This window comes from Cinclus cinclus, chromosome 6 (genome assembly GCF_963662255.1).
Source record: "Cinclus cinclus chromosome 6, bCinCin1.1, whole genome shotgun sequence".
Classification (NCBI taxonomy): domain Eukaryota; kingdom Metazoa; phylum Chordata; class Aves; order Passeriformes; family Cinclidae; genus Cinclus; species Cinclus cinclus.
In genome coordinates this window covers 7,024,571-7,052,114 of record NC_085051.1, presented here as the reverse complement: position 1 = coordinate 7,052,114, position 27,544 = coordinate 7,024,571, and the positions used below count along the sequence as shown (strand labels likewise).

At 41.2% G+C, this 27,544-nt stretch overlaps 1 protein-coding gene across 5 annotated transcripts in view; it reads left to right on the top strand.

Annotated features, from left to right (window-relative positions):
- Nucleotides 1-27,544, top strand: part of NAV2 (neuron navigator 2) — a 362,864-nt gene that overhangs the window by 304,012 nt on the left and 31,308 nt on the right. For 4 of the 5 annotated variants that reach the window (XM_062495969.1, XM_062495968.1, XM_062495967.1 and 1 more), the window contains 6 exons: nt 13,319-13,457; nt 18,547-18,838; nt 19,759-20,461; nt 23,740-24,207; nt 25,206-25,271; nt 26,482-26,526. In XM_062495969.1, coding sequence (XP_062351953.1) covers nt 13,319-13,457; nt 18,547-18,838; nt 19,759-20,461; nt 23,740-24,207; nt 25,206-25,271; nt 26,482-26,526 — 1,713 coding nt within the window. Of the gene's footprint in view, nt 1-4,670; nt 4,769-13,318; nt 13,458-18,546; nt 18,839-19,758; nt 20,462-23,739; nt 24,208-25,205; nt 25,272-26,481; nt 26,527-27,544 lie in introns of those variants that run through there. The other variant, XM_062495970.1, reaches the window with a different exon arrangement.

Below are 27,544 nucleotides of genomic sequence, written 5' to 3'. Positions count from 1 at the left end.
GATAATATTTCTCACTCAAGGAGTTTGAGACTTGGTTATGTGTTTAAATATAGAAATATTTTGGGTCATCCAAGTATAACCCCTTGGTTTCAGCATTCATTGGGAATTCCTCTCAGATAAGAATATGCAAGGTCAATTGCTGTTCAGCATCCCCCATTTTTATTGGATTTTCTCCAGTTCCCTGCCTTTTTTTTTCTTTGTAGAAAGTGGCCATTTGTGTTTTTCACTCTGATGTGCTTATTCATTTGAAGTGGGCATGGTGAAAAGTATGCCTCACAACTGTGTCAACACAAGTGCTCCGTGGAGGCTACTGGCATTTTTTTAAAGCAATCTTTGAAGTACATGTTAAAATGTTACCAAACCATTTTTAATCATACATCACACCCACGCAAATAGTCTTTTCTTCTCCATCAGGCATGCATCTCACCTTGCTGGAGGAAGCTGGGGCATTTCTTAGTGGCTGCTCAGTGAAAAGCAGCTCCTTGGAGGTGGATGCTAAGTCTATGTCATATTGTGCAATAACTATTAATACTACCCTGTATTTGAGTTTTCTGGTCAAATTCAGTCTCCTGAGGGTCAGAATTCCCTTTCCCTAAATGTCTCCTATGCATTACCATACATGCCCATGTAGCAGCACATGCTGATGGTTCCTTCTTACTTTCTTCTGTGTGATACCATCTGAGTGATTTAAACAGAACCCCAAAGTATTCTACACTTCACATGTTCAGTTATAAAAATAAATAAATCCACACAGCACTACCATAATATAATTTTCTGCTCTGAGGAAAGCCTGAGGCAACAGAGGATTCTTCCCATTGAGATTTAAGGATGTGAGGAGTGTTTCAGAGCAGATATCAGTCAATCAGTCTGCAAACTCAGTGCCTCTGAAGAATAAGGGGAATTAAAAAATGAAGCTTTGTTTTTTCAGTTCTACTTTTCCTGTCTCTAGCTCCCTTTGGAACCTCACTGAAAACCCATAGGGTTGTAGCAGCCAGGGTTTATTTTCTACTGTATCTCCTCCTGAGGGTTTGTGTTGCTGCCAGTGTTCCTCTGGTTTTAGGTAGAAATACCTTCCTAGGGTTCACAATTACACACAAATTCAGTAAGTTGGGGCTTCTTTTTGTTTTTTTTTTGGTTTTTTTTTTTTGATTGGATTAAAAAAAATAACACAGTTGTCATTTGTTTAGATAGATACATAGAGTTTTAGCCCTAAAGTATCATGTGTAAGAGTTGCAATGGTGCAGTAGTGCTGTTGTAGTCCTGCTTTCAGTTTCTCATGCAGATAGTCAGTCAATGAAAGTACTCTAAAAAGGTGTATTTTTGTTCCATGTGCTCTAGTTCAAAGGATAGGTGTCTATTCAAAAGCACGTTTGAGTCTGTTCAGAATATGTTTTGGTGCTGCAAATCTTGGCTTTTTCTTTATTTAAATAATATTAGGGTCCTTTTGGAGGAAATAAACTAAAAGGAAATCTTAAAAAATTGCTGTCGAGATTATTTTTTTGAGACATTGGCTTACCCAGTGGTAATTGAGTGTCTTCCAGGGCAAGATGTGGCAGATGCCTCATGGCACACATTATCCAGCAGGTTCCAAAGGCTGTGAAGTGGGATGTGTGTACAGCTTATGCTGCTTGTGTTGCTTTTATAATCGTTCCAGTTATCAAATGCAGACATTTTATAAGGTCCTAGCTGATAGATCTCAGCTACTGAGAGACAAAAATAAAAAGGATTTGGCATATTGCAGTAAACCCGCAATTTTCAGGCATTTTGGTGTTCTCCAAGGGAGTATTTGAAATGCAGCAAGATTTCAGCTGCCTTAACCTAGAATGCAAACCTGTAATTGTGGGTTTAGGCCTTTGCAAGTAAAATGGAACGAGGCATTTCTTTGATAAGTTTTTGTGTTGCTGCAAGCAGATTTAGTTCAGTTCTGACCAGGATCACAGCTGTGCCCAAGGTTAATGCAAACAGCACAAGGGTGTGGGGGGAAGGAGCAGGGGATTGGAGGTGCAGTGATTTTATGGCACTGAGCATTAGGACACTTTGCAGCCTTCTCTAAGCAGCTGTTCTTGTAGGTAAATTAATATGTGGGGTTTCTTTACTTCTCCCCAACTTTAACTGCCATAAAAGAACTTAATGTAAAGCTGTTCACAGCTTATCTCACCCCATTGCTATGTGAAACTTCTAACACAAATGCTTTTGTACACTGCAGCCATAACACACTAATCTTCTGAACTTCCTGACCCATAAAACTGTGATTATTGCTACATGTAAAATTCATCTGGAAATATCCCTCTGTATTTAGCGTTATGGGTATTACATTGCAAAATCCCTCCTTTGCAGTGGAGGGACTGCCAGGAAAGGGAAGGACAGTGGGGCTGTAGGTGGGTGTGAGTGTGGTTCTGTACCTTAATACTGTGAATTTGGCTTTATTTGGAGTGGGGAAGCTGGTGATTCAACAGATGCAGTGCTCTGGTTTTGTTTGTTTGGGGTTTTGTTTTTTTTTTTTGTTTGGGTTTTTTTTCCCCTAGATTACAATTTCAGATTTGATTTTTTTTTTAATTAGAATATTTCTGGCTATCTTACTTGCCATTAGCAGTGGATCAGTCACTTATTTCCTGTACAACTGCAAGGGCAGATAATTAAGAGCCATCACTTATGAGAGGTATTTGGAGGAAGACAGGAAGGGTGTTAGAGATGAAAAGAAAGCTTTACTGTTGCATTTGAGATTCTTCTAAGTACCTGTCCTATCTGAGGGTTATCTCTGCTCACTATTCAGCAATTAAAACAAGGAATGAGAAGCAGTTTGCACGATTCTTTGATAAAGGATAGCAGTTAAAATGCTCCAGAGCCAAAAAAGGAGAGTTCATGAGGATCTTTTCCCTCTTTCTTTATGGATAATATGTAGCTTTCTTTAAAAAAAAAGCTATGTGATTGTCTAATCTTCAGCAGAGATAGTGACATCAGCAACTTTGTACATGTGCACATCACAAAGGGGGTAGATTGGCTGCACTCTAAGGTGCAAATGAATCAAAAAAGCACAGGAGTCATGTTTCTACTTTTTTTTTTCATCATCAGACTAACATAATATAGGTAATCATCCAGCCGAAAAACAAATCTAGAAATTTTTAAAATTAAGTGAACAGGCCTATTTAATTTTGAACCACAAATGTTTGTGTTAAATGATGCTTTTCCCAAGCCACTTTTATTATTAGCATTGTTTGAAATTGCAAGTTGTCACATCCACCAGCTTCTAAATTACCCTTCCTCTGTGTTGCCATAGTTACACAGTAGCCACTAAAATACAGACTCCAGCTAGAAAGGCAAGCTCAGACTACAACTCATTTATTTGAAGGTTTTGGCAGCAGAATATCTCCGCGAAGTCTTTGTTTTATAACCTTTGAATTCTTGCATTTTAACTCTTTCAACCAACGTTACAGTGTTGTGCTAAAAGGGATGTTTTATTTAAGATGAGGGTATTCAAGCTGAGTTAATAAATATGTAATGGTAGAGTTGACTTCTCACTAATCTTTCCTGCTCTTCCTTTTTTTGGTTTTGGGCTGAATGATCCATGATGTTCTTGAGGTGAGGCTAAGGCAACAGCACCATGTCCTCTCCACTTTCTCCATCCTAAAGGCTTCCCATCTCCTTTCCAGAACAGGATCCCTTGCTGGTGGATCTCACTGGTAACAGAAATTTATCCTGGCACTACTCAGCTGGTGTGATTTCCCATATTAGAAAGAACAAAATAAAAATCCCACGTGTTCATCAGAATACAGAGATCTTGGAAGAATCCTGTCAGAAATAATTGATATTAGACTAAAATAAGAGTTTTGAATGTTAACCACCAGAATTTTTTATCAACCAAATATTTCTAAATAGATGTCTCTATTGTATTTGAAATAAAGGGAAATAAGCCCCCCTTACTCTACAATGCTAAATAAAGAAGAATCAGATTAATATTACGTACCTTGTCTCAGTTTCTTCAGTTCTTTGCTGGAGATACCAGTGAATAAATTGCTATTTTCTTTACCTTTCCTATTGAAAATGATTTTCCATGCTACCACTCTCCCCCTCTAAAAAAAAAAAAATAAAATAAAATAAAAAAGAATTTTTTTTTTACCAGTACTCCAAAGATTTTGTATTAAAACATTTTAGGTATGCCTCCTGCTATATTCACATAAAACAACACTTGCTTCAGCAGTCACACTGTTGAACCCCTGTATAAAAGCAGAGTGGGGAAAAAGGCTTTTGGAGGTTGTGGTCTTTCAGCTGAGATCAAGCAGTGCCATTTAGTACCACCAAGTACAGGGCTGCTGACATGAGCTTTTACTTGGTGGGATACGGTACCTGCTCTGGAGGCACCAGCCTGCCTGGTTGCTGCCATCAGCTTACAGCATTCACAGATGACCCAGTCCCAGCAGAAAGTCTTGACCTCTCGCTTTTTCAGCACTTCAGAGGTTAATTTTGTTGAGGGATCAGATTTCTTTCCAGGGGAAGTTTCTGATGATCACCTTCTAGCTGGGTTTTACTTTCCAGTGTCTCTCAGAGGTGCTGTATGTAGAGGGCTCTGTTGGAAAACAACTTTGCTCCAACTTCTTTTTTTTCCAAGTCTCTTCCTAGATAGTCAGGTTACAGGCTGGTTTATTTAAGGGAGGGTACTGGATGGTAGCCTAATGAAGGTATCAACCTGCAAAATAAATCTGAGCCCCTTTCCTGGAATTCTTCATGGGCAACAAGGTGGAGAAGTGCTTTGGCTGGGGAATATTGCAAGGTAAGAGATTTTCTGCATTTTTGAAAGCACAGGAGTACGTTGTGTTACACCTTTGAGTATGGAGGTTTAGCTTTGCAAATACTGGCAGCAGTGGAAACATGTTAGATAATAGATAAATCCGAGCAGCTTTCTCCCTGCACTGTTTCTTTTCAATCACTATATGCTGTATGAAATCAATGCATTTTTAATAGATTGAAAATATTTGAATAACATGATAGAAAAATTCTTATGTGAGAACTGACAGCTATTGCTCTGTTTGCCTTTTCTGGCTTAATTTTGAGATTCTGTGAGGTTTATTGATACTCAAAGGTTGCAATCTAGCCATCTATCTTTCCAATAGTGTTGCAGGCTTTTAGCCTCAGAAAACCATGGGGCTTTGTTGTATTTTAGCAATGTAAGTCTGTTTTCTGGGCAAAGGAGGAACCTCTGTGGGAATGAGCTCACCCTGCAGGGAAACAAAGACGTGTGTGAGTCTGTCTCAAGCCAGATCCCAGCCCAGAGTGCACTTGCTTTTTAGTACATTAGATCCAGCTCTTATTCTCACTCCTGTGCAAATTTCTGGTGGCTTCCTGATCTGTCTGAGTAAGGTTGTAAGATCCATTTCCTTTTTGTAGTTCCTTCCAAATAAGCCTATTTTTAAAGGCTCACATGAACCAGGAGTAATTGGTACTATCTATAATGTTGGAGTTCTGCTAGGATAAAAAACTGCTTTCAGGGTTGGTTGTAGCTGACATCTTCCACGAAGCAAAGAATGAAATACTTTACTTGGTTATGTGTCTGTTCTGTAAATCACTGGTATGGTAACAACTGTTGTTTTTCAGTGGTTTGGCTTCCTGAGGGATAGTGCTGTGCCCTGTGATCAAATTAACACTTTTGTTTATTGCCAAGTTCAGCTTTTTTTTAAAGGCATATTTCAGCAGGCTGTCATGTATTCAGAAAGGCAATTTCTGTTGTTTTTCTCCTTTTTTCCTAATGGGAGAACCGTGTGCATTATCTTTGTCTCCATATGCTCAGCTGCAGCTGATGCTGCTGTGAGACAGCAGCAGTTCTCTTGTGTGAAATGAGTTTTGCTGTGAACAGGTTTTGGCCTTGATCAATTTATGTAGAAGCTCTGCAGTGTCTTCTGAGTAGGGAAAAGCATAATAGTGTCTGGGAGTTTCTCTGAGTCTTCATGCATATATGTCTTGTCTTCAGTTTTGTGCTGTGTGTTTCTTGCTTGGGGTTGCGGTCTGCAGATCTGAAAGATTTGTACTGGTGCCAGTGGTGGAGTTACAGTGCTAGGATGGATTAAAAGAAGATGGGAAGCAGAGGAGCTGTATTCTACCTGCTAGCTGCAGCTTTTGGCTCTGGGGGTGCTCAGTATCCACCTCTTCCTGGGTGAGGATGTCCAGTGGTCCAGGTTGGTGACTTACTCTGGGGCAGGGGGTGGCTGAGTGACCCTGATCTGGAGGCAGGTGGTGACTGGGCAGGTGGGTCCAGCCCCAGCCCCTTGAGTCTTTCAAAAGCACACTAAGCAGCAGGGAATTTAAATGCATCTTGCATAGTTTTGTTTCCATACTGGTCTTCATTCATTTCCTTCCATCTTTTTGTTATGTCAGTCCTGAAGGAATTTAGCTAATCTTTTCTCTTCTCAGTGTTTAAGCCTGTTTTTATTACATTTTGGAGCCTCTGGTTAAGCAGCTGCCAGGTACCAGTAACTGCTGGTGAGCTGCTGAGCTCTCACCAGCTCAGCCCAGTGATGGGGGAACTTGAGGTGGGTGTCAGAAACTCTTGTCACCATGTTCAGTGGATGCTTCCCCCTTCTTTAAATCTTTAATTGTGTTTTTGTACGAGGAGGTGATGTGATGTGATCCAGAGTATCTGCTTTTGTGGGAGAGTAAGTAAGTAGTAAGAAAGAAGTACTGGTAAGTAAGGTGGGGTAGGAAACCTGCACGATCAAGTCTTTGGTTTTCACAATTCTCTGTGCCCTGGGCAGGCCACCTTCTCTGCCTGCCTGGAGTGAGGAGGTGTTTGGGCTGGGACCTTGCTGAGAGGGAGTTGGAGGCATATTGCAGTGGTGACCTACACCCAGATCTTTGCCAGGGGCCTCCTCCCCATTCCCTCATCCCCTGGTCCCCGGGGACTGCAGGGAGCTGGGGCTGTCCTTCGCTGAGTCCACAGTCTGGGCTTGACCTCTGCATCTGTTCAGTCTATTGCTGGCACATGGACACTGCACAGGGATTGATTTTCTGGAAGTCATCTGAGGCTTTGTATGTAAACAAGGATTTCTGACTTTGATTGGAATACTTTTCTCAGCACTTCACACTGCCATGGAAACAAAGGCAGAACAACAAAGCACGTTTTGTTTTTTTTTTTTTATTTTAACATGATGACTGAGATTTAACACTGACCTTATTGTGATATGAAGACCCTGATTTTGTTTCCAGCTTGCTTTGGAGTCATCATAATGACACAGACATGACCAGGGATGGCCATCGCTCATAGCATCCCTACCTTCCCAAGCAGGGAGGTGAGAGGGCTGCTGGCCAAGGGCTGCTCTGTGCACCCAGTGCAGAGCAAGTCTGTAAACAGCTTTATAAACACAGTCTTCAGACAGAATAGTAGGTGGGGAAATAAGGTTTATAGGTTGTGAGTGAAAGAAAAAGGGGCTGGCTGCTGCTTGTAGTATTGTACACTAAATTTTGCAGACTTAGCTGGGAGCTCCTCCAGCACCTGGGTCACATGCAGTGCCTTGCTTTTCTGCCCTTCCCCGAGGCTCTGGAGGTACCAGAGGAACCCTGCTTGTGAACAATGGCCAAAAAAACAAGTTCCACCAGTCAGGCATTTTGCAGGTGAATGCAGTTGTGCTGGCTGCTGGCTCAGGGACCCCAGGCAGCCACAGGCTGAAGCAAAGTGTGCAGGTGAAGAAGGGCCTTTGGAATTTCAGCTTCCGAGCAGGATGTGATCGGTTTTGGTGGAAAGTCAAATCAGTTCATGAAAAATTTAGGATGTTCTAACTCCTTGAGATCAGGTGGATTTTTAGGAGGTCTTCTGTGTGCATCTGTGTGTGTGTGTGTGTGTGTGTGCTCAGCTGTGTTCAGGTTTGTCAATGGCTTGGTCAAATTCCTGGTTAGATATTAAGGGACAAAATAAAATCCAGTGTTATTTTTATAAGGTTATTAGCACTGATACAAGATTAAATGAAAAGAGCATGTGCAGTTTTCTTCCTTCTCCAAATCTTCTCTTACCCAAATTTTTCAACACTGAATAATTTTGTTTTGTGAGTTATTTCCTTTACAGATAGGTATTTTAAATGTAAATCCTGAAACCTTATCTTGGATGAATTCTAAACAGAGCTTGACAGAAAGCTGCAGTTCAGCTTGCTGGCAGTAACACTAATAGTCACTAAACATGAAAATGTCTGAGTAGCTCACAGCACACTTCCAGCACTTTAACTCTGCACCAAAAAATGTCATTAAAAGGATTAGATTCTGTTCCAGAGCGAGCAACTGGAAAGGCTCTGTATTCATTTTTCCTGGTTTACTTTTCTTGGTCTGGATTTACTAAGTATTTCAAGGTAACAGTCCTGTCCCTGGGCTCCTCTTTTGGTAAGGAAAAAGGTAATTTATGTTAAAATACCTATAGTGAGATGAAAGAAGAGAGTAATTGGAGACATGAGGGAGGTGGGTGATTAATAGCAGTGTAAAATACATTAATTAAATTCTCTTGAAGTATGTTTCCATCCATTCTTTTGCAAATGGTTATGTTTCAGTTTCAGAACAGTTTGAGAGGAAAGGGTCTATGTGTGTTTTCTGGATTTCTGGCCCAGTTTTCACTACTGTAGGAAATCCCAGAAGAAAACTGTGGTTATTTACTGTCTCATGTTAAAACATATTTAATTTTTCCTTTTAAATCTTTGAAGATGCTGTGAAGTTTCAGTCATTTTGTACCTTGATCTTTTTGTTGTTGTTCACCTATCAACTCATAAATAGTTAAATTTTTGAACAGAAGAGAATAATTGCCATGTTTCCACTTGAAATACTGTAGAGCCCCAAGGCCCTTTCTTGGACAAATATATTTTTCAGCAGCTCATTGTAATTTTGGTTTTTAGTGAAGACCCAACAAAATTAAAATCCACACCCATCCATAGAGAAAAGTGCATTTTCAGCCATCAACAATAGCTTTATTTGGAAGGATTTTAATGACTCCTTTGCAAAGGGGGAAGATTTCTGCAGCAAGAGGGGCTATCCTGAGAATCACAGAATGACTTTGCATGCTGTCCAAGTTGACAAGAGAAGAGCCAGTTCTATGGATGATGATTATGCAAGATGGAAAAGTGCTGATAGACTGTGGAAAAACACAAGTCTGAGCCTAACAGCTTTACAAACCTGTTTGAAAAAGCAGCTCTGAGCAGTTGATCTGGTGCTGCACGTGGGTGATGTGTAGTAGCAGTGTTGCATTAGGGCGAGCAGAGTGAGGTGGGGAGGCAGAGGAAGGTGCTTGGGATACTTGGTTTCATAGAGAGCAGAAGGCAGCATTGTGGGAGTTTTTAAGTGATGGCAGGGGTGGGTTTTAAGTGGGTGGTTGTACAATTTTCATACCTTATACACTTTCAAGATTTTCATTTTTTTTTATTTGCAATTTTCAGTAATCAAAGTAAAGTTTCAGGTGATTGATCATATAAAGGAAAGCCCAAACACTTCAGGTTATGGTTGAGTAGACTTTTGCTGACATCAGAAATTATTAATTGCACCAGCTAAATTACAAAGATGCTATCTTGGCTCTGGGAGCCAAGAGCACCATAATTAGGGCTGTTAGATGCCCCGTTCTGCTTCCTAGCTTTTGACTTTAACCATCAAGGCACTGGATCAAGGTAAAAATGAACTAATTTATGTGGAGGGCTTGGGGTGTTTTCAAGAACAGCATGGAACAAATGCCTCCATTTGGTGACGGGTCCTGTCCCCCGGAGGAGCCACAGCCTTAGCCAGAATGTGGGAGTTCATTGCATTGCTTTTTAGCTGCATAAGTTGAGTGGTCATAAAGTGGCTTGTGCTGGCATCTGGTTTAGAGTTCAGTGAATTCTACCAGCCCTCTCTAGTGCCATTTCAAACGGCAGCGTCAGTAATTGTTTATGTAGGTTTGCAAAATTATTTTCAGTTTCTTAAGGTGTTTTCATGTTCTCTTACATGCTGTTGTTTTTTCTAGCTAGAGGCTGAGCACGCCCACCCTTCTACTGAAGCGACATTTATTAAATAAAGCTAAAGCTATCTGGGTTTAGACAAATATGTGGGTTAACACATCCTACCTTATCAGAACAGCTTGGGCACCAGTGTCACCAGCGTGCTCACAAGAGCTGTGTTGCTTAGTTTGTGGCACCCAAAATCTATCCAGACATCTATCTTCAGACCTCAGAACAGCTAATCTTTTTAAATTTAGTAACAGATTATAATGCAAACTTGGAAATACAGAGTTGGAGTAGTTCATAGTTTCCACCATAAAAAACATAAAAGACCTAAAGCCCAGGATACACGAGGGGAGGCCACAACCATCAATGTATTCAGGTGCATGTTTCTACCTTTGTCCTCAGGCACATGTCCCAGTTCAGAAGGGCACTCAGATATTTTCATAATACCTTAGATTGCCCAACTGAAAACAGGACTGCCTGATGCCAGAAAAGCTACTGATTATTAACGTTAAACACATTCTTTAGATGCTGATGAACTGGGGCCTGTGGTAGTTTAAGAATTGTGAGTGCTTGAAAAGAAAATGTTTCCGTTTCTATACATTTAAGATGGGGCTAGGAGTCACACAGAGGAAAATTACCATATTTAATTTTTTTTTTGCCCACTGCCATATCTCCATAAGAAGGAAACAAAACTGTTAAACATGGAAGGCATTGTCATTGATGATATTATTACTGTTGTGATTGTTATTTTGTTATAGGTTCAGAAATGGAAAATAAGTTAGTTGCTACACAGAACTTTGGTAAACAAAAAGCATATATTTATTCAGTGATTTTATTAACTGTTTTGTTACCTTGTTTGTAGACTTACCTAGGAATTGTAATTGTTTTATGTGATAGGTTTGGAAAGAAAAATAAATACCAGTTACAGGACCTTTTTCAAAACTGAAATTTAGAAGTAATACGGTTTTCAATATTTTGCCTTGTGATATTTAATTGCCTACTCTAAATAAAAAAGTGCTTCAAAGAAGTCTTTCAATCCTTTCCCAGATTTTCAATTCCCCCCCTAACATTTCTTGGCACAGGCAGCACATCTTTCAGTTACGCTGGAAAAGATTTTTCAAAATGGCAAATAAAACTGGTGTGTCAAATCTGCCTGTCTGGCTTTCTCAAATTCAGGAGATCTCACACTGCGAGTTTTATTTTAACATGGATTTCTGTTTTATATTGCAATGGATTCCCTTTTATCCAGGTGAAGGCAATCTGGGAAAAAAATTTGCTTTCCTTTGGATTGCAGCATCCCCAACACTGTAGGCTGCAGCATTCCCTTCCAATCATGAGATCTGAAGTGTCTGTAGTTTGTCAAATAGCGTTTGGAAAATCTTCTTGGAAGTCCTGTAACTGGGACACTCCTGAAAGTCAGTCAGAGCTGGCAGGAGTGAATTCTCCTGAGCTGGAGAAAACCAGCTGAAGGGTGACCCCAAAGCTCCATTCAAGAGAGCCTGTGGCAGGAGCCAGCGGTGTGTCCTGGTGTGTCCCTGTCCCTCCACATCCCTGTTCTCTGCTAGCAGAGCAGTGTGGCTGAGCATCCCAAATTTCCTTTCCTGGCTTGCTGGAGCTGTTGATCTGAGCTCCCCAGCTGGTTTATCTGCAGGGATATGGGAGCAGAGACACAACTGACTGTGCTGACACATTGATGAGAACCTTCACTGGGAGCAGAGCAGTGAGCAAGCAGCAGCTGCCACCAGTAACCCTCCCTGTGACATGCAGAGGAGAGTGTCCCCATGGCCACACTTAATTTGTGGTTCAGCAAATTGTGCTGCTCTTCAGGCTGTGCTTGTACGGATGTGGACAAACGTAGTACTCCCAAGTAAGAAAAAGGAATTAAAATTGTAAAGCAGCATTAAAAGTCATGCAGGAAGATGCTTCATAGTGCTAAGTGGGAAAAAATGAAATGCTTTCCATTTCAAAGCTGACAAAGTTTGTGTAGAAAGGCTATAAGTAAATCAGTGGTGAAGCAAGGAATAAAGTTCAAGCAGACAGAGATATAGGCTGCCTTTCTTTACACAGTTGTCTTAACACAGGTTAAGATAGTTCATGTTTAAATGCATATATTTAACTGCTCAGTATATCGGTTTGTGAATATAGCTTTTACTGCCCAGCCTGAAACCTCATTGCAATCTCTTTGTTACAAGTTTGTAAAGCAAGCAAAGGCAACAGGGGAGGAGAGTCTGCAGCTCCCAAAATCTGAAGCTGGGTTATAAATAGCTAGAGAGCTGCCAGGTGATGAGCTCTTAATGTTATGCAAATGACCTGTGATATATATACAAATATATATATATATATTTGCATTTCCAGCAGTAGTTATCTAGTGGACTGAAATGTCTTCACAGATATCTCCTTCCAGGATGTTATTTCCGTCCCAGCTTCATTGTTCTTGGAGATGGAGCACTTGTAAGCCAGTTTATAAATCTCTTCCTTGAGCAGCTTACTTTTACAGGCATTTTACGAGTTGGAGCATCTGGCTTCATTTTTAGATAATTTTGATTCTTTCCATTCTAACGCTCAAATTGCTTCAGGCAAGGAGGCTTTTTTTTTATTTTTTTTCTGGCTTTTTGGCTTTTTTTTTTTTCCCCTGTGGTGCTTTGTTTGTCCTAAACTTCCAGTGACAATTTCTCATTTACTGGAAAATGCTGAAGCTGTCACATGCTGGAAGAGGAAGGTAGTCCTGAATAGTTGCTCTTCTTGAAAAGGGCAGTGCACCTCAGGAGGATTATTTGCCATCTGAAAGACTGAACTTTTAGTTGTTAAAGGTTCGAGGCTCGTGATGCTGTTGATGGTAGATCCTGGTGTGGAACGCCCAGATAAAAAAGATTGCTTCAGTATGAATTTGTTTTCCTTGCATATGAGTTCCATCTCTTAGCAAGTCAGTGCTATGCCTACTTGGAGATCACAGAATCTCAGAATGATTTGGGGTGGAAGAGACTTTAAAGCTCATCTTGTTCCATCCCCCTACCATGAGCAGGGACACCATCCACTATCCCAGGTGGCTCAGAGCTCCATCCAGCCTGGCCTTGGACACTTCCAGGGATGAGGCAGCCACAGCTTCTCTGGGTAACCTGTGCCAGGTCCTCAGCACCCTCACAGGAAAAAAATCCTTGCTAATATTCCTTCATGCCACTACTTTCCCCTGCTCTGGGACTGCAGGCACACATTCCAGCTGTGTCAGGAAGAGCTGTGTCACTGGTGCCCTTGGCTTGGTGATGGCATACACTGGCCTTTCTGGCAACCACAAGTGGGCTAAGGGTTGTAGAAATAATACTCTTCCTTTCGAATGATGTCTTGTCTTTTGACCCTTGTTTTCCCCCTCTGTTGTTCTTTTTCTCCAGCTGGGATGACAGCAGCTCTGTCAGCAGTGGGATCAGTGACACCATAGATAATCTCAGTACTGATGACATTAACACGAGCTCCTCTATCAGCTCCTATGCCAACACACCTGCGTCCTCCCGCAAGAACTTAGATGCACAGGTAAGAGCTTTGGTTTATTCAAGTAACATTGATATTTATTATTTTCTCTGTGCAGGAGGCGTGATTGTTTTAGGTTGGCAGAACTTGAACACACAGCCGGCCTTCAGTATAGACAGTATCAACAGTGACCACCTTATCATTCATGGCATTTACAAATATTTCCTCTGTGGGTGGAACCCGTGGCATCTCTGCCACGGTGATGTCACAACAATTGGGTCTTGTCTTCCTAGAGGCACTGCTGCACAGAAAACAGGTGTAAATGGGATTTTATATAGATTGGTTTTTTTGGTCTAGACAAGTTTACATTTTTCTCTTAAGTAATAGAATACAGTAAAGTCAACATGAAAGTTCGAAGGTTGTTTACTCTTTTATCAGAAATGTAAGTATGCTATGCAAATGAAATGGATTTTATTGAATTTCCAGAGCTTTTTTGTGAGTTATTGAAGGCTTTCCGTGTTCAGCAGTATTTCATAGGAGGATAAACTTTGCCTCCATCAGCAGGATACATGTACGTTCTGTGCGCAGACACCACACATCCAAAGAGGATGGAACAAGTGAACACAACTAACAGTTTTTCACTGATCAAATAAACCATGTAACACTGAGATTTGCACTAATATAAACTGCTTTTTTTAACCTATTGCATAGCCTTTTGTTTGGGAAAGTGCAGGACTACAGGGTCCAGCTTTGTTCTTTGTACAGCCTGCTCGAGGGACTCGGGTGCTGTGTGCTGAAGCCACTGGGATGTGGTGACCTGGCAGTGCTGCCCCGTCGAGGAGAGGGATGTTGGTATGACCTGCTCCTCTGTTTAATCTTCTCCAGTCCTTTGCATCAGTGGATCTTAAATCTGGTTTTGACATCGGTTTTGATGCAGACGTGTGGTTGCTGTGAAGTATTGCTCTGTCTCCAGAGCTGTGGTGCAAGCACAGAGCAGTCTTTGTTCCCTTGCCATGCAGTGCATATTTGAGCCTACACGAAGGGTTTCCAGGTAGCCACTGGCTGCCTATCAGCAACTGCACAGGCACTTAGAGCTGCTAATACAAGTCCCACACAAGCTGAGAGGAGTTAAAATCTATCAAGCATGTTTCTCAGTACCTGGCAGAGAGTAAGATGGGCAACTAGAAGTATTTTTTGACAATTGTTACTGTCTCAACAATATAATACTGTTGGAGAGAAATAAAGGAAGACTTAGAGAGACGTGACTAAACATTAACCTAAGGGGGGAAAAAAATAGAAACTCATATGACTTCTATCTTCCGATAGATCAGATTCTTGGAAACACCTCTGAGAGATCAAAATCTGTGTTGACAAACTCCTCTTCCTCCTCCACAACTATTACAGTATCCAAGAGGGTGCAGACAGACCAGAAGAAAAGCAGCTGGAGCTTGTTCAGGCAGTAGTGTGTAGTTACTGGCAGAGGAGGCTAGGAGCAAAGAATGTACAAGTTGTGTTTGTAGTTTTTTGGTGCGATGTGTGACTCTGATCTGCTTCTCTCCTCAGTTTTCATGAATGACAATCTTTATTCCAGGTATTCTGTTATTTGCAAATTGTTGCCCGTAAAATAGTTCATTTTCAGTGGAACAAACTACCTGAATCTTGTCAGTCAAGGAAATGAAAAGAGCTTGGAGTGCTGAAATGCATAGTATGCAGAGTTAATTTTTTGATGCCAATTGTAGACCTCAGAGCTCACGATCCATTGAATGCTGCAGACACCTTTTCTGTCTTCCCTGAAGGATTCTGTGATGGCCAGTGCCCAGGTTAGCCTTCCCCAGGGTGGTGAGCTGCAAAAGACTAGCACACATTGGCAGAAGGATGTGGACTTTTCTTCTCAGGGTGCCCCTTGCTTTGGTTATCCTAAACAGTAGGTGCTTTTGAGCTGCTGTGATTCTGTCACATCTCTTTGAGAGGGTGCAGAAGTTGAATTTCATATAATTAAGGAGGGATCTCAAAGCTAACACATGTGCAGCTGGGAGTCCAGGCAAATAATACAGCAACATCAAAGGGAGAGAGCCTGAACATGTCAGTGTCTACTGATAAAATCAGTAACTCAGGCAGAATCATCTCTGCGAAGAAAGGCATAGTTGCAGTAGGAAAAAATCTCTGTTGAGAAGCTGATTTTTGGAGCTGATGAGTACCCCGTACTCCAGAAGCTGTAGTTTTTCCCTCTTTGAGAAACAGGACTTAAATATGATATTAACTCCATCTTCAGAGACATTCCTAGCTGTAGCCCATTTTTACAGCAGTGCAGTAAAGATGTTTGCAAGTTGTTTTTGAGTAAGCTAGTGATGGGAACCAGAGTTTGCCTTACCATGTTCCCATGTCCTGCTGTGATTATGCCAAGTACCAAACCACTTAATGTAGTTATGAGTTTTGGCACCCTATTATTTTTTTCCTTTGTATTACACAGAATTAGGTAAGTTTCCTTTATCACAATACTACATATAGGGTGCCTTTAAAGTCACATCATATGCATGCTTTAAGGAGCAATTAAGACGTGGTGGGCATTTGAAAATAAGTCATTTAACTGAAATAAGATGGGAGAAAGAGGCCAAGTAATAAATTCAATCATGTGATGGTAAAAAGATTGGAAGATAGAAAGGTTTCTTTAAATAGAAAACTGCAGCATCCCTAAGCAGTTGTATAAGACATCTTCTCAGCAAAGATGGATTTGGTCTGTTCACAGGTTCAGATTTACAAAACTTTATGAGTGAGTTGAGAAATCCTGGTGGATTTGCTCCAGGCTTTGCTCTCAACTTTGCTCGCTGTGTCTTCCATGACCTCCAGCCACGAGTATTTCCACTTTCACCCTGAGCTGAGTGGAGTTTCAGCTGCAATCCCCAAGCCAGGTTTCACTGTGTTTTGGTTTTGATTCCTTAGTCATGTTTCTGTGCTATTCTCATTGTTTACTATTAAACAGAGACATCTCTGGCCAGAGGGCTTCAAAGGTGGAGGTGCAGCATTTCAAAGGCTGCAGGAAAACTTTGGCTGTGGGTGTAGAAGTGAAATAAAATGGAGGAGAGCAAAGGTAGAGGACTTCTTGCAGTGTTCTTCTCTCTGTGGAGACTGTACTAATCTTACAGATGAGGGGAAATAGAAGATACAGGAATATTTCCTAGTCAACTAAAACTAGAATAAGGCCTTTGCTAGCAAGTAGATGTATTTCTTGTTCTTGAACACTAACAGTGCATACACACATACAATTCCAGACAAGGAGCTCAGAACAAGATACTGAAGTGACCACGTGAGGAATGGTGGCTTTAAGGTGGCTTCGTTGGTTGATTATTTGGTACTTTTTGCCTGTGTTCTCTTCCAAGATATGTGAATGTAGGAGATGTTTACATGAAACAGGGATTTTGGAGAGGTTCAGGACATAGGAACAGTCACAGTGTGAATTTATTACGCACCTTTTGATAGTCAGAAATAGAAAGGTGACCCAGGAGCCCCTAACCTGGCAGGCGTAGGAAGAGAAGGGAGTTAAAAAGCAGAGATCCTCTCAACCCTGTGCTGGATTGCAGAGGCAGGGAAACATTTGTGTAGCATGAGGAAAAGTACAAGAATATAATGTTATCTAAATCCATAATTCAAAATGCATGTTAGTCTAATGACTCAGTATGTAGATAAATAACCCAAGCCCTGTTTCCCGACTGAAGAAAGACCACTGTGATATGTGGTGTCAACTTTCACATACTGATGGCTTAACTAGTTTTTCAGGCTTTACAGTAAAAAGCGGAACTCCAACCACAGTTCCCCTAAATTCTTTAATATTAATGGTGTGATCTGGTAGGAAAAGAAAAGTCATAAACTTAAAACATTCTTTAAGAACTTAAAAATAAACACTGAAAAGTGTGGTAAACAATCTTGCAGCTTCTCCTGTGCTGTGTTTTTCTGATTATCTGAAGGGAATAAAGACTGTGAGCTTTAGAGTGCTTTGGGATATTTTAAATAATTTCCTTTTAAATTCTTATTAAATTTAAATTCTTCCTTTTGCCTACCACACAGTTCTGAGCACATTCATCTTCTGCTGAGGCTGCAGGGCAGGCGGGGTGGCATCAACACCTCACCAAAACCCATTAGCCTGTACTTGGGAGCTGCACAGTCAGGTGTTGAATTGTCAGTCTCTTTCATGGTGCTGAGGTGGTTGGAGAACACTTCAGCTATGAATATTTTATCCTGATCAGACTCAAATATGTGGATATTTTTCTTTTGTGCCTGATCACAAAATGGTTGGTTGTGCTGTTGCCACGTTTGCCAAATTTAATCAACAGCATTTGACAGGAGTAGAATGCTGGAAGAACAGTCATTAGCAGTGGGAACTATTGATGTATGGGTAATGTATAAAATATACACACATATATCGGATATTAGATTTAATTTAAGCATTTCTGAGATTTTGGCAAAGGTTTGCTAATGAGAATTTTTTCTATTTGGTACCGAGCTTAGCAAAATTCTCCATAAGAGAGTGGTAGCACAATCAATCTGTGCAAAGAGTAGGGGAAAACAGTCTGTAAGGGAACCTAAGGCAATTTATGTATTGAAGTCAGTCTTGAATATTGTTAGAAAGCTTTTCTTCAGTCCTTGGGTGTCCTTCTACTATGTTAGGTTAGAATTAGCAGCATTCCACATATTCAGATCTGTTCCAAAAGCTGCCTCCTCATGCTCTGGAGATCACATTGGCGGACAAGAGATAAGAAAGCAGCAGGAACAAAGGAAGGCTGGCTGGACAGGTTTGAAATACTTTTTTGGCATTGCAGTAAAAGGGTTTGTCAGAAATTTCAGATGGAGGATTATAACTGTCATGGAGCTGAGTATGTCCTTTATAAATCAAGTAGGGATTTTTTTCCCTTTATTTATGCCAAGGAGCATGGCCGTTGTGTTTTTTGTATTTGTCGTACAAAGCACACTAAAAAGATTTGTCACTGCTGGGGTTAATTTCTTGCTGTGACATTTCTTCATCAAAGGCACATCGTGTTTGTTGGTACTCAGAGATGACTGCTGAGCTGATTAATCAGGTTGATGGTTCTTACTTACAAAGCTTCTTCAGAGAAAGACTTGCTCTGAAAGTTGTCTTGCGATTCCTTATCTGTTCTAGACTGATGCAGAAAAGCATTCCCAAGTGGAGCGGAATTCCTTATGGTCCGGTGATGAAGTCAAGAAATCTGACGGGGGATCTGATAGCGGCATAAAAATGGAGCCGGGATCTAAATGGAGGCGGAATCCCTCTGATGTGTCAGATGAGTCTGATAAAAGCACTTCTGGTAGGAAGAACACTGTTATTTCCCAGACGGGCTCCTGGCGACGGGGCATGTCAGCTCAGGTTGGCATTACCACACCAAGGCCTAAACCTTCAACCACCCCAGGCACATTAAAGACACCTGGAACAGGTGAGAAAAGGCGTAAGATGTAAACAAGCCAAAAAGTGTGTTCAGTGTGAAAACAGTTTACATACTTTGCAGAGGCAGAACCTGAACTTCAGGTAATCCTATCTGTATTTATAGGTATTGCTTTAACCTAAGCAGCATCTTGTATGTCCACATTTCTATTTCTGCCTGAAAATGTATATTTCAGATTAGTTCACCCTGCCAGTTGTTTTCGTGAAAATTCTGGTCTTAAGCCAAGCTGTTTATTTGGCACAGTATTGCCGTATGAAGAATAAATAATATAGTTTTAGTTTTTGAAGTCACTGTTAACCAAGAACATACAATATATATGGTTGAGGAGATTTGCCCCCCCCCTTACTAAACAAGCATGTTTGTTTATACTAAACATGATTTCTGGCTTTTCTTGTAACTGTATTAATGATTTTATCACTTGCAGATGTGTGAATGAAAATTGATTGAATTTGCATAATCAAGCAATACAATTTAATACCTCTCTTTTTATTAGGTCTTGTACACAATTGTTTATGAAAAAGTTAACATTAGATACTGTCTTGAACAATACAAATGCTTTAACAATGCCTTTTAGGGAAATTATACTGTCAGCCTAACACTACCAGTGTGTAATGGTAGAAATGATCAATCTGTGGTAGCTACCAAGGGAAACTTTTTTTTCTGATCTGTCACTTATGTAAGGCTGTTCTGCTTTTCATATTCTCGAGGGCAAGGGCACCACATACTTTTTTTGGCAAGTCTGCATGTGTAACTCACTAGAGTGGCATGTAAGTTCAGTGCAGACTAGATCATAACTTTGAACCGCACTCCAGTGGCTAACACGCTTTTGCTTTTCATGCTGCTTTGAGTTTCATCATTTGCTTGATGTTTTCAAGTCATTAAATATTAGAATTCTTTTTCTATTTTTGTAGGGAAAACTGATGACGCCAAGGTATCAGAAAAGGGTAGACTATCTCCTAAAGCTGGACATGTTAAACGTTCCCCATCAGATGCAGGACGCAGCAGTGGTGATGAATCCAAAAAGCTTCCCACAAGTAATTCTAGGACAGCTGCTGCTAATGCTAATACATTTGGATTTAAGAAACAGAGCGGGTCGGCCGTAGGCATGACCATAATCACTGCCAGTGGGGCAACTCTCACCAGTAGATCGGCTACCTTGGGAAAGATCCCCAAGTCATCTGGACTCATGGGTAGGACCACTGGTCGGAAGACTAGTGTTGATGGCTCCCAGAACCAGGATGATGGCTACTTAGCACTTAGTGCACGAACTAATCTTCAGTACCGTAGCTTACCCCGGCCCAGTAAATCCAGTAGCAGAAGCGGAGCTGGGAATAGATCTAGCACGAGTAGCATAGACTCCAACATAAGCAGCAAGTCAGCTGGGTTGCCTGTCCCTAAAATCAGAGAGCCTGCCAAGGTAATCCTTGGAAGCTCTCTGCCAGGATTAGTCAATCAGACTGATAAAGAGAAAGGGATTTCGTCTGACAACGAAAGCGTGGCTTCATGTAATTCTGTTAAAGTGAACCCTGCATCACAGCCTGCTGCTAGCGGAGCTCAGAGTACCCACCAGCAAGGAGTCAAGTACCCCGATGTGGCCTCTCCCACTCTGCGCAGGTAGGCAACAAATTCCTTGGTTGTGCAGTGGTGTTAGTGGGAGCTGAATGAGCAAGACTCTGCCAGCCAGGCCTGGCTGGCTTTGGTGCAGCACTTACTGTTTAGTGTCCTACTTCAAGGTCTTGGTATTTACATTTAATTTCACATAAACAGGTTGGCCAGTGTTGTGGATACTTAGGACATCACATGACTGCAGTAAAAGTCTAACATTTAGGAAAAAAATCAAACCTGTCTGGCAGAAAGTTTGGCAATTACTATTTGAGTCTCCTTGTTGCAAAAATCATACCTAAAGCTTTTATCCATGCAGATATCACAGGAATAAGAATTTTCATACCTGAAGTTTACTGAAGAGTTACTGTACAGATGTACATGTAACAAACTTGGAAATATTCCAGTTGTGGATCGAATTGAAAACCAGCAGCTGGAGGGTTATCTCAGATTTTCATGATGACAGTGGCATTGACCTGCCATGCTTAGGTTCACCCAAAGCAAACTGTTATGAGTTGTGTGGATTAGCCCAGTGTGTTGCAAGTCTCAACATTTTAACCTGTGTAGAAGAACCCTAAATAAAGTTACTGTCTAAGTTGGGTTAAATTTTCTTATTTTAATGCTATTTTTTGGACAAAAATCCTATCTGTCTTCTACTTCTCCAGGAGTACCCCACGCCCTAACATTAACAAATAGTTGGTGAGGAGCTAATTTATTGGTGCAGTATATATCAAAGCCTTGATATTGGTAAAAAGTTCTGTTAATATTATTTTTCAACTGAATTTGAGTAGCTTGTCTGTTTCAAGTTGCAGTGTTTTGCATTTCATTTTGTCGTGACGCCCATAATACCCATACAGTTATGCTCCATCATCCTGCTTCCAGTGATGTGAGAAAGCCACATTCCATCTGAAGCACCAGTGCAAGCATAATGGCTGTGATGGCAGCTTAGGCTGATGCTGTAAACTGTTTTTGGATGGGTGGTTTTATGTGAAGAGTCTGTGTGAGGATAATTGAAGGTACTCTATTTTGCATCTGGTTAACAATAGATTAGCCATGTACTTTGGAACACATGATTTTCATCAATGGCTACTTAAAAAGTTCAGTAGGCCTTTCACTTCTATAGGATACACAATGAGAAATGCAGGTTTTCAGTGATTTCAGTGTTCCTTGGGCGATACATTGGTAGGAATGTGACTAGGATTTTTTTTTTAATTACTAAAAAGCTACATTGCTGGCTGTGTAATTGAAATGTTACATTAGAAATACATGAGACTTTAAAGAGCAGAAACTGAGGCTCAATTTAACTATTCCCTCATTTGATTTACAATTTCACACTTGAATTTTCACCAGCCTGTCAAAGCTGTCATGTGTTGAAATGAGAGTTGAACTGGGCCTTGTCTGCTTATTGCTGATCTCTAGGATGACAGTAAAGATGTTGAGCTTAATTTTCATAGTCGGTTGAGTTGCAGACATTGTTTTTTGCATAGTTCTCTTGGCCCTGTATTTTTTATTTTTTTTGGTGCTACATAGTGAATTAGAATCCATACCTTTGTAATGGTACAGACTTACCTGTAAGTTTGTGAATATGTGTAACTTCCATGTTGTCATAAACAGAGAGTAGCTTAAAAACAGCTTGTACGACTATTGTGTGGGTGTTTGGGGTTTTTTAAAAGCTCTGCCATCCTTTCTTTACGAGTGGTTTCCCCAGTGCAGTTGAAGAGGTGGTGTGCTCTGGCACAGGAATACCTTAGGGAATACCTGGTATGGCTGCTGAAGGCCATGGAATAGAGGGCTGGTTTGGGTTGGAAGGGACTTTGAAGATCATCTCATTCTGACTCCCCTGCCATGACCAGGGACACCTTCCACTATCTCAGCTTCTTCAAAGCCCCACTCAGCCTGGCCTTGAACACTTACCAGGGATGGGGCAGCCACAATTTCCCTGGGAAACCTGTGCCAGACCCTCACCACCCTCACAAAGAAGAATTTCTTCTCTTCTTTATGTGTGATCTAAGCCTGCCCTCTCAGTTGGAAGTGTTGTCCAAGTGACATGTGGCAGGTACGCAGCAGCAGCTGCCCAGCTCAGGTGTGTTCCAGGCACTGGAGCTGCAGGAAGCACCTGTGCAGTGTGGACACTGCTGCTGGGCAGCACTGGGCTTGCTCCAGGTGTGCTGAGGGTGCCCAGCTCTAACACAGACTGTGTTTCTGGGAAGTGATGGACAAAGTGGCTTAGTGTCCTGGTGTCCAACAGCCTGGGCATACTCCAGAGAAAGTTCTGCCTAGTGCACGCCCACCCCTAAGCCTTTAGGAACACTTGTATGGAAGTGCTGTAGTCCTCTATTCTGAAAGGTTTCACCCAGAGTACTAAACAGTGAAGGATAAAAAAGCAAATCTGTATATAGGTACATGAGAAGGCAACTAAGGTTCCAAGGGCAGTTACAGGAACCTAGTGGCAGAAATAAAAGCAAAGTTTTGGGGTGGATCTTTGAAGCTGGAGTGGAAGATATGCTTCCTTCCTAGTTTTGAAGATCAGTTTTGGAATGATTGATAATTTATTCTAAAGCATGATTTACTACTAAGGCACTTGGGTACTTCTGAGAAGTTTCTCATTGACTGTTCACAAGGGAACAGGGGCCTTTGCTTCCTTGGCAGTGCAGCTGCATCACACGCAGCAGTGATGCTGCAGTCAGCCTCCTCCATCCCCTCCCTCTCCGAGTTCTGGAACTCACTTAGCTTTTTACTAGCCAGTCCCAGGTGCCAAAAAGCAGATAACATCACTTTCTCGACTAAAAATACAGTTTCCAGCCAGCTTGGCTCATGGAGTGAAACCAGCCTATATTTGGTATGAGTACATTGTTGCATCCCAGCAAAAGCTGCTTCTGTGCAGAGCATTTGGTGATTTGTGCAGAATTTACCTGGTCAGCAGGCTTTCAATCTCTAGTATTCCATACATCAGATTGTTTCTCTGATGCCTTTTTTCCTTAAGGAACGGAAGATGATATGATTGTCTTAGTTCTGTGAAGCTGTATTTTAGCTTTGTGAAAGTATTGGTTGATGATTCAAAGATGACACACCTGAGATAGATTTGAAGCTGTTGTAATTGCCTCTGGGCTTTATTGAAAGAGACAGTGAACACGAGATTATAAATGTATAGTTGCATATGTACAATCTAGGATCATGTACTCAATATTGGTTTTCTGAAGCTAAGATGATATATATATGGTCTAGATATAAGATATCCTTGTGTTTACTATTCCATTTTATGTATTTTTCATGCTGTCTTCTTTTTACAGACTTTTTGGTGGCAAGCCTAGTAAACAAGTTCCCATCACAACAGCTGAAAATATGAAAAACTCAGTTGTCATCTCCAACCCTCACGCTACCATGAACCAGCAGGGTAACCTTGACTCCCCATCTGGCAGTGGTGTGCTGAGCAGTGGGGGCAGCAGTCCCCTCTATGGTAAAAGCACAGATCTCAACCAGTCTCCACTGGCTTCCAGCCCCAGTTCTGCACACTCGGCTCCTTCCAACAGTTTGACATGGGGTACCAATGCCAGTAGCTCTTCTGCAGTTAGCAAGGATGGCATTGGATACCAGTCTGTCAGCAGCCTTCACACCAGCTGTGAATCCATAGACATCTCCCTGAGCAGTGGAGGTGGGCTGAGCCATAATTCCTCCAGTGGCTTGATTGCAGCCTCCAAAGATGATTCTCTGACCCCCTTCATCCGAACCAACAGTGTTAAGACTACACTGTCTGAAAGGTGAGTGAGTTTTTCCTACTCTTTCCATATGTTTGTATCTCAAGTGGGAGTTGAAGCCCTGGCAGCAGTAGCCAGTGCTGCAGATACAGATCAAGTAGTGCCTCTTACCACATAATACAGATAACTCTAGGAGTAGAACATACATATAAGTTATTCTGGGAAAGGAGCCCAGTTCAGAGCAGGAGGATGGGTTCAGATGAGGTTTTTAATTTGCTGTCACAACCAATGTGACAACTTTTTTTTTGCTACCATATGGTAACTAATACTTGAATTTTGCATCAGAGGTTATCCTTCCAAAGATCTGCTGAATTGAACTGATGGTGATATTTTAAAAAACCCTCCAGTTTTGATTGATTTCCTTTTAAACTTTTTGATTATAGAATTTGACAACTTTCACACTGGAGGTGATCCTGAAAAGACAAGCCCACATCTCCATAGTCACTTGATCCCTTCTCATCCTCTCCCTGCTGCCCTATCCCATCTCCAGTTGCTCCCTACAATATTTCAAGCATTCATGTGAATGCTTAGTGAATCCCATTGGGAGCTGGATCCAAGTGAAAAGCAATCAGATTAATTGTATTTCAGAGTGATCAGTTCCCCAGCTCTGTATGCTGAGACTCACTGGTACCTTGTGGACCTTAGGAGGACCTGGGAGGAAGCTGAGCAGGGAGGAGGGAACAGGGCTTTTCCAGCATCAGAACTGGATTGGTGGCACACTGAGCTGACACTGGGGTGAGCTCGGCAGTGGTCTCTGAAGGAGCCCTTGTAGATGGCAGTTGAACCCTTCCAAGTACTGGAAATCAGCTGATGTCTAGTGATGAGTTCAGCTAGCAAGATTTTTTTAGCTGTGTCTCAGTGGAGAAAAATTGCACCCGAATGTAATGTTCTGATAGTTGGGGGTTCTGTTTGTGTTTTATTATAACTCCTTTTTGTTCTCTCAACTTTTCATTCTAATACTCCTTCTCTTGTTTCCTGTCTTGTTGGACTGCTCTTTCTAGCCCTCTTTCTTCCCCTGCTGCTAGCCCAAAATTCTGCCGAAATACTTTGCCCAGGAGACAGGACAGGTAATGCTGTCTCAGGACAGGAGTATGCTCAAGGCTGTAGGTTTTGTTGCCCATCTCAGTGAAGCAAATTGTTTTGTGCCAGACTGTGCTCAGTTGAGTGCTCTGCTGTGTTCATCATCCAGGTGTGAAGTGACACAAAGACATGCCAGTGAGAGTCCCTGCAAACACCCATTTACCCACCCAGATCAATCTGGAGAGGGGCATACAGCACAGTTGGCATGTTTTTGGTGTTGCTCTTGTTTCTGGGAATGTCCTTTGGTTTGGGGGTGTACTTTTAACCCACCCTTCCTATCTTTGCCGAAGGCAATTTGAAAATCATGCCCTTTTTTTTTTTCTCCAATGAATCTAAACTCTCACTAGCATTTCAGCATTCCTCTGGCATGCTGCTTTTCCCACTGCCTTTCTGGCCTGTCCTTTTTGTCTTGAGGTCCCTGTGTCATTCAGTGTTGTCGGTCTCTTACTGCAGCTTGGCTCATGAGTGTTTTCCAAGTACTTAGTCACATTCATCCTTGTGCAAATGAATGCTAAAGTTAGCAAAAGATGACAACAGATCTAAACATTCCAGCTCATTTTTGCTCACTGATGAAATTTTAATCAGTCCCATAGTGTAATTTAGCTATAAGGGTTGTCATTTAATTAATTTACTTAAGCATAGAGATATATTCTTTAAAAACAAATTAACAGGCTCTGGTCATCAGTTGTAAAAACATAAACTGAAGTAGTTAACTTTTGGGCAACTGATCGGTCCATTTTATTTTGCTGATGGAACTTAGGTGAAGATTTGGAAATTTAAACAGTCTGGGCTCAATCCCTCTGTACAGTAATTAGGTACCTTCCATAAATGGTGTCTGCTGAAAGAAATGATGGGAAGATGGTTTTGACTTGAAGATTCCCATCAGGTTTTGCCAATAGCCTGATGAAAAGTGTATTTTTAAACACCCATTTGATGTTTAAAGAGCCATTTTTGTTCATTGTGGGTAGGAGAAACAGTGAAATGAGGTTGTGAACAGATGTGGTTCATTGGCATGGTACCAGCTGCATGTTTGTGCAAACCCCACCTGGGTGAATAGGTCTGTGCATGTTTCTGTAGGGAGGCCCCAGTGCCTTTTCCTCTGAAAAGGTGATGCAGATGTTTGTACGTCCTTCGTCCTGATCTTACTCCTTCCCTATTGTTCTTCTCTGAAGTTCTTTTCTTTTAACTTTTCTGCAGTGACCCACATCTTGATAGGAACACTTTGCCTAAGAAGGGACTCAGGTATTGGTGTTTCCACATGGTTTAACATCTTCTGTGGTGGCTTTGGAGTTTGCTTTGTGTTTCTGTTGTGGCTGGCTGGTGGTGATGGTCACAGTTTGCAAGAGGTGGCAACAATACTCTTTCTTTTTTTCTTTCTTTTTTCTTTCTTTCTAGCTTTCCTTCTTGCTTTCTTACTTGCTTTCTTTCAATCCTCAAAGAAGGCCATTGACAGTTCTGCTGTTTTCATCCAGTGGCCTCTCTGCTTGAGCAAGAACTGTGGCTTTTGCTGGCTTCATTGCTGGAAAGCATCTCCAACCATCCCTGGGCTTGATTTAAAAACAACACTGTTGCTGTTTCTGTGGCTGTTACATAGAATGACCTGAAATTGTTTTTTAATCCTGGGAACCTTGGTGTTGTTATATAAATAGAAAATATTTATGAGATCATGTCAAACCTTTCAGGGTGAAATTGGACATACTAATTTAAAAAAAAAAAAAAATAAAGCATCAGAATGCCTAAATCTATTGGGCTCTACTCTCGTAGAAAATCACAAAAACCAAAAATCATAAATTAAACAACTTTCAGCATTTGTCTTCTCACATATTTTGTATATATGTTGGGTAGTGATTTTTATAACATACCTTTTTTTTTTTCCATTGATGCAAGCAATTCTAACCAGAATTACTATTAGCTATGTTAATTAAATACTTTGCAGAGAATTTACAGAAGGTATCTTCGACAATTTAGGAAATTGCAGCTTCTGAATTGCTTCATGCAGCTTCTGGGATCACTGCCTTGGCAGTGCAGATGTGACTTTTTCTGTGCCATGCATCTTCTTCACAGCAGCCTTGTGCCGTGAAGCTGAGTACTAAAAGCCTTTCTTGAAATGGCAATTTGTTTTAATGTTTCTATGGTCCTCAAGTATGTCTCTAATAAATACTCTCTTCTAAGACCAAAACATTTGAGTACTGAAGAGGTAGGTATTAATGCTGAAAATAAAAATAAATCTGTATTGTGTTAAGGTAACGTGACTGTTTAA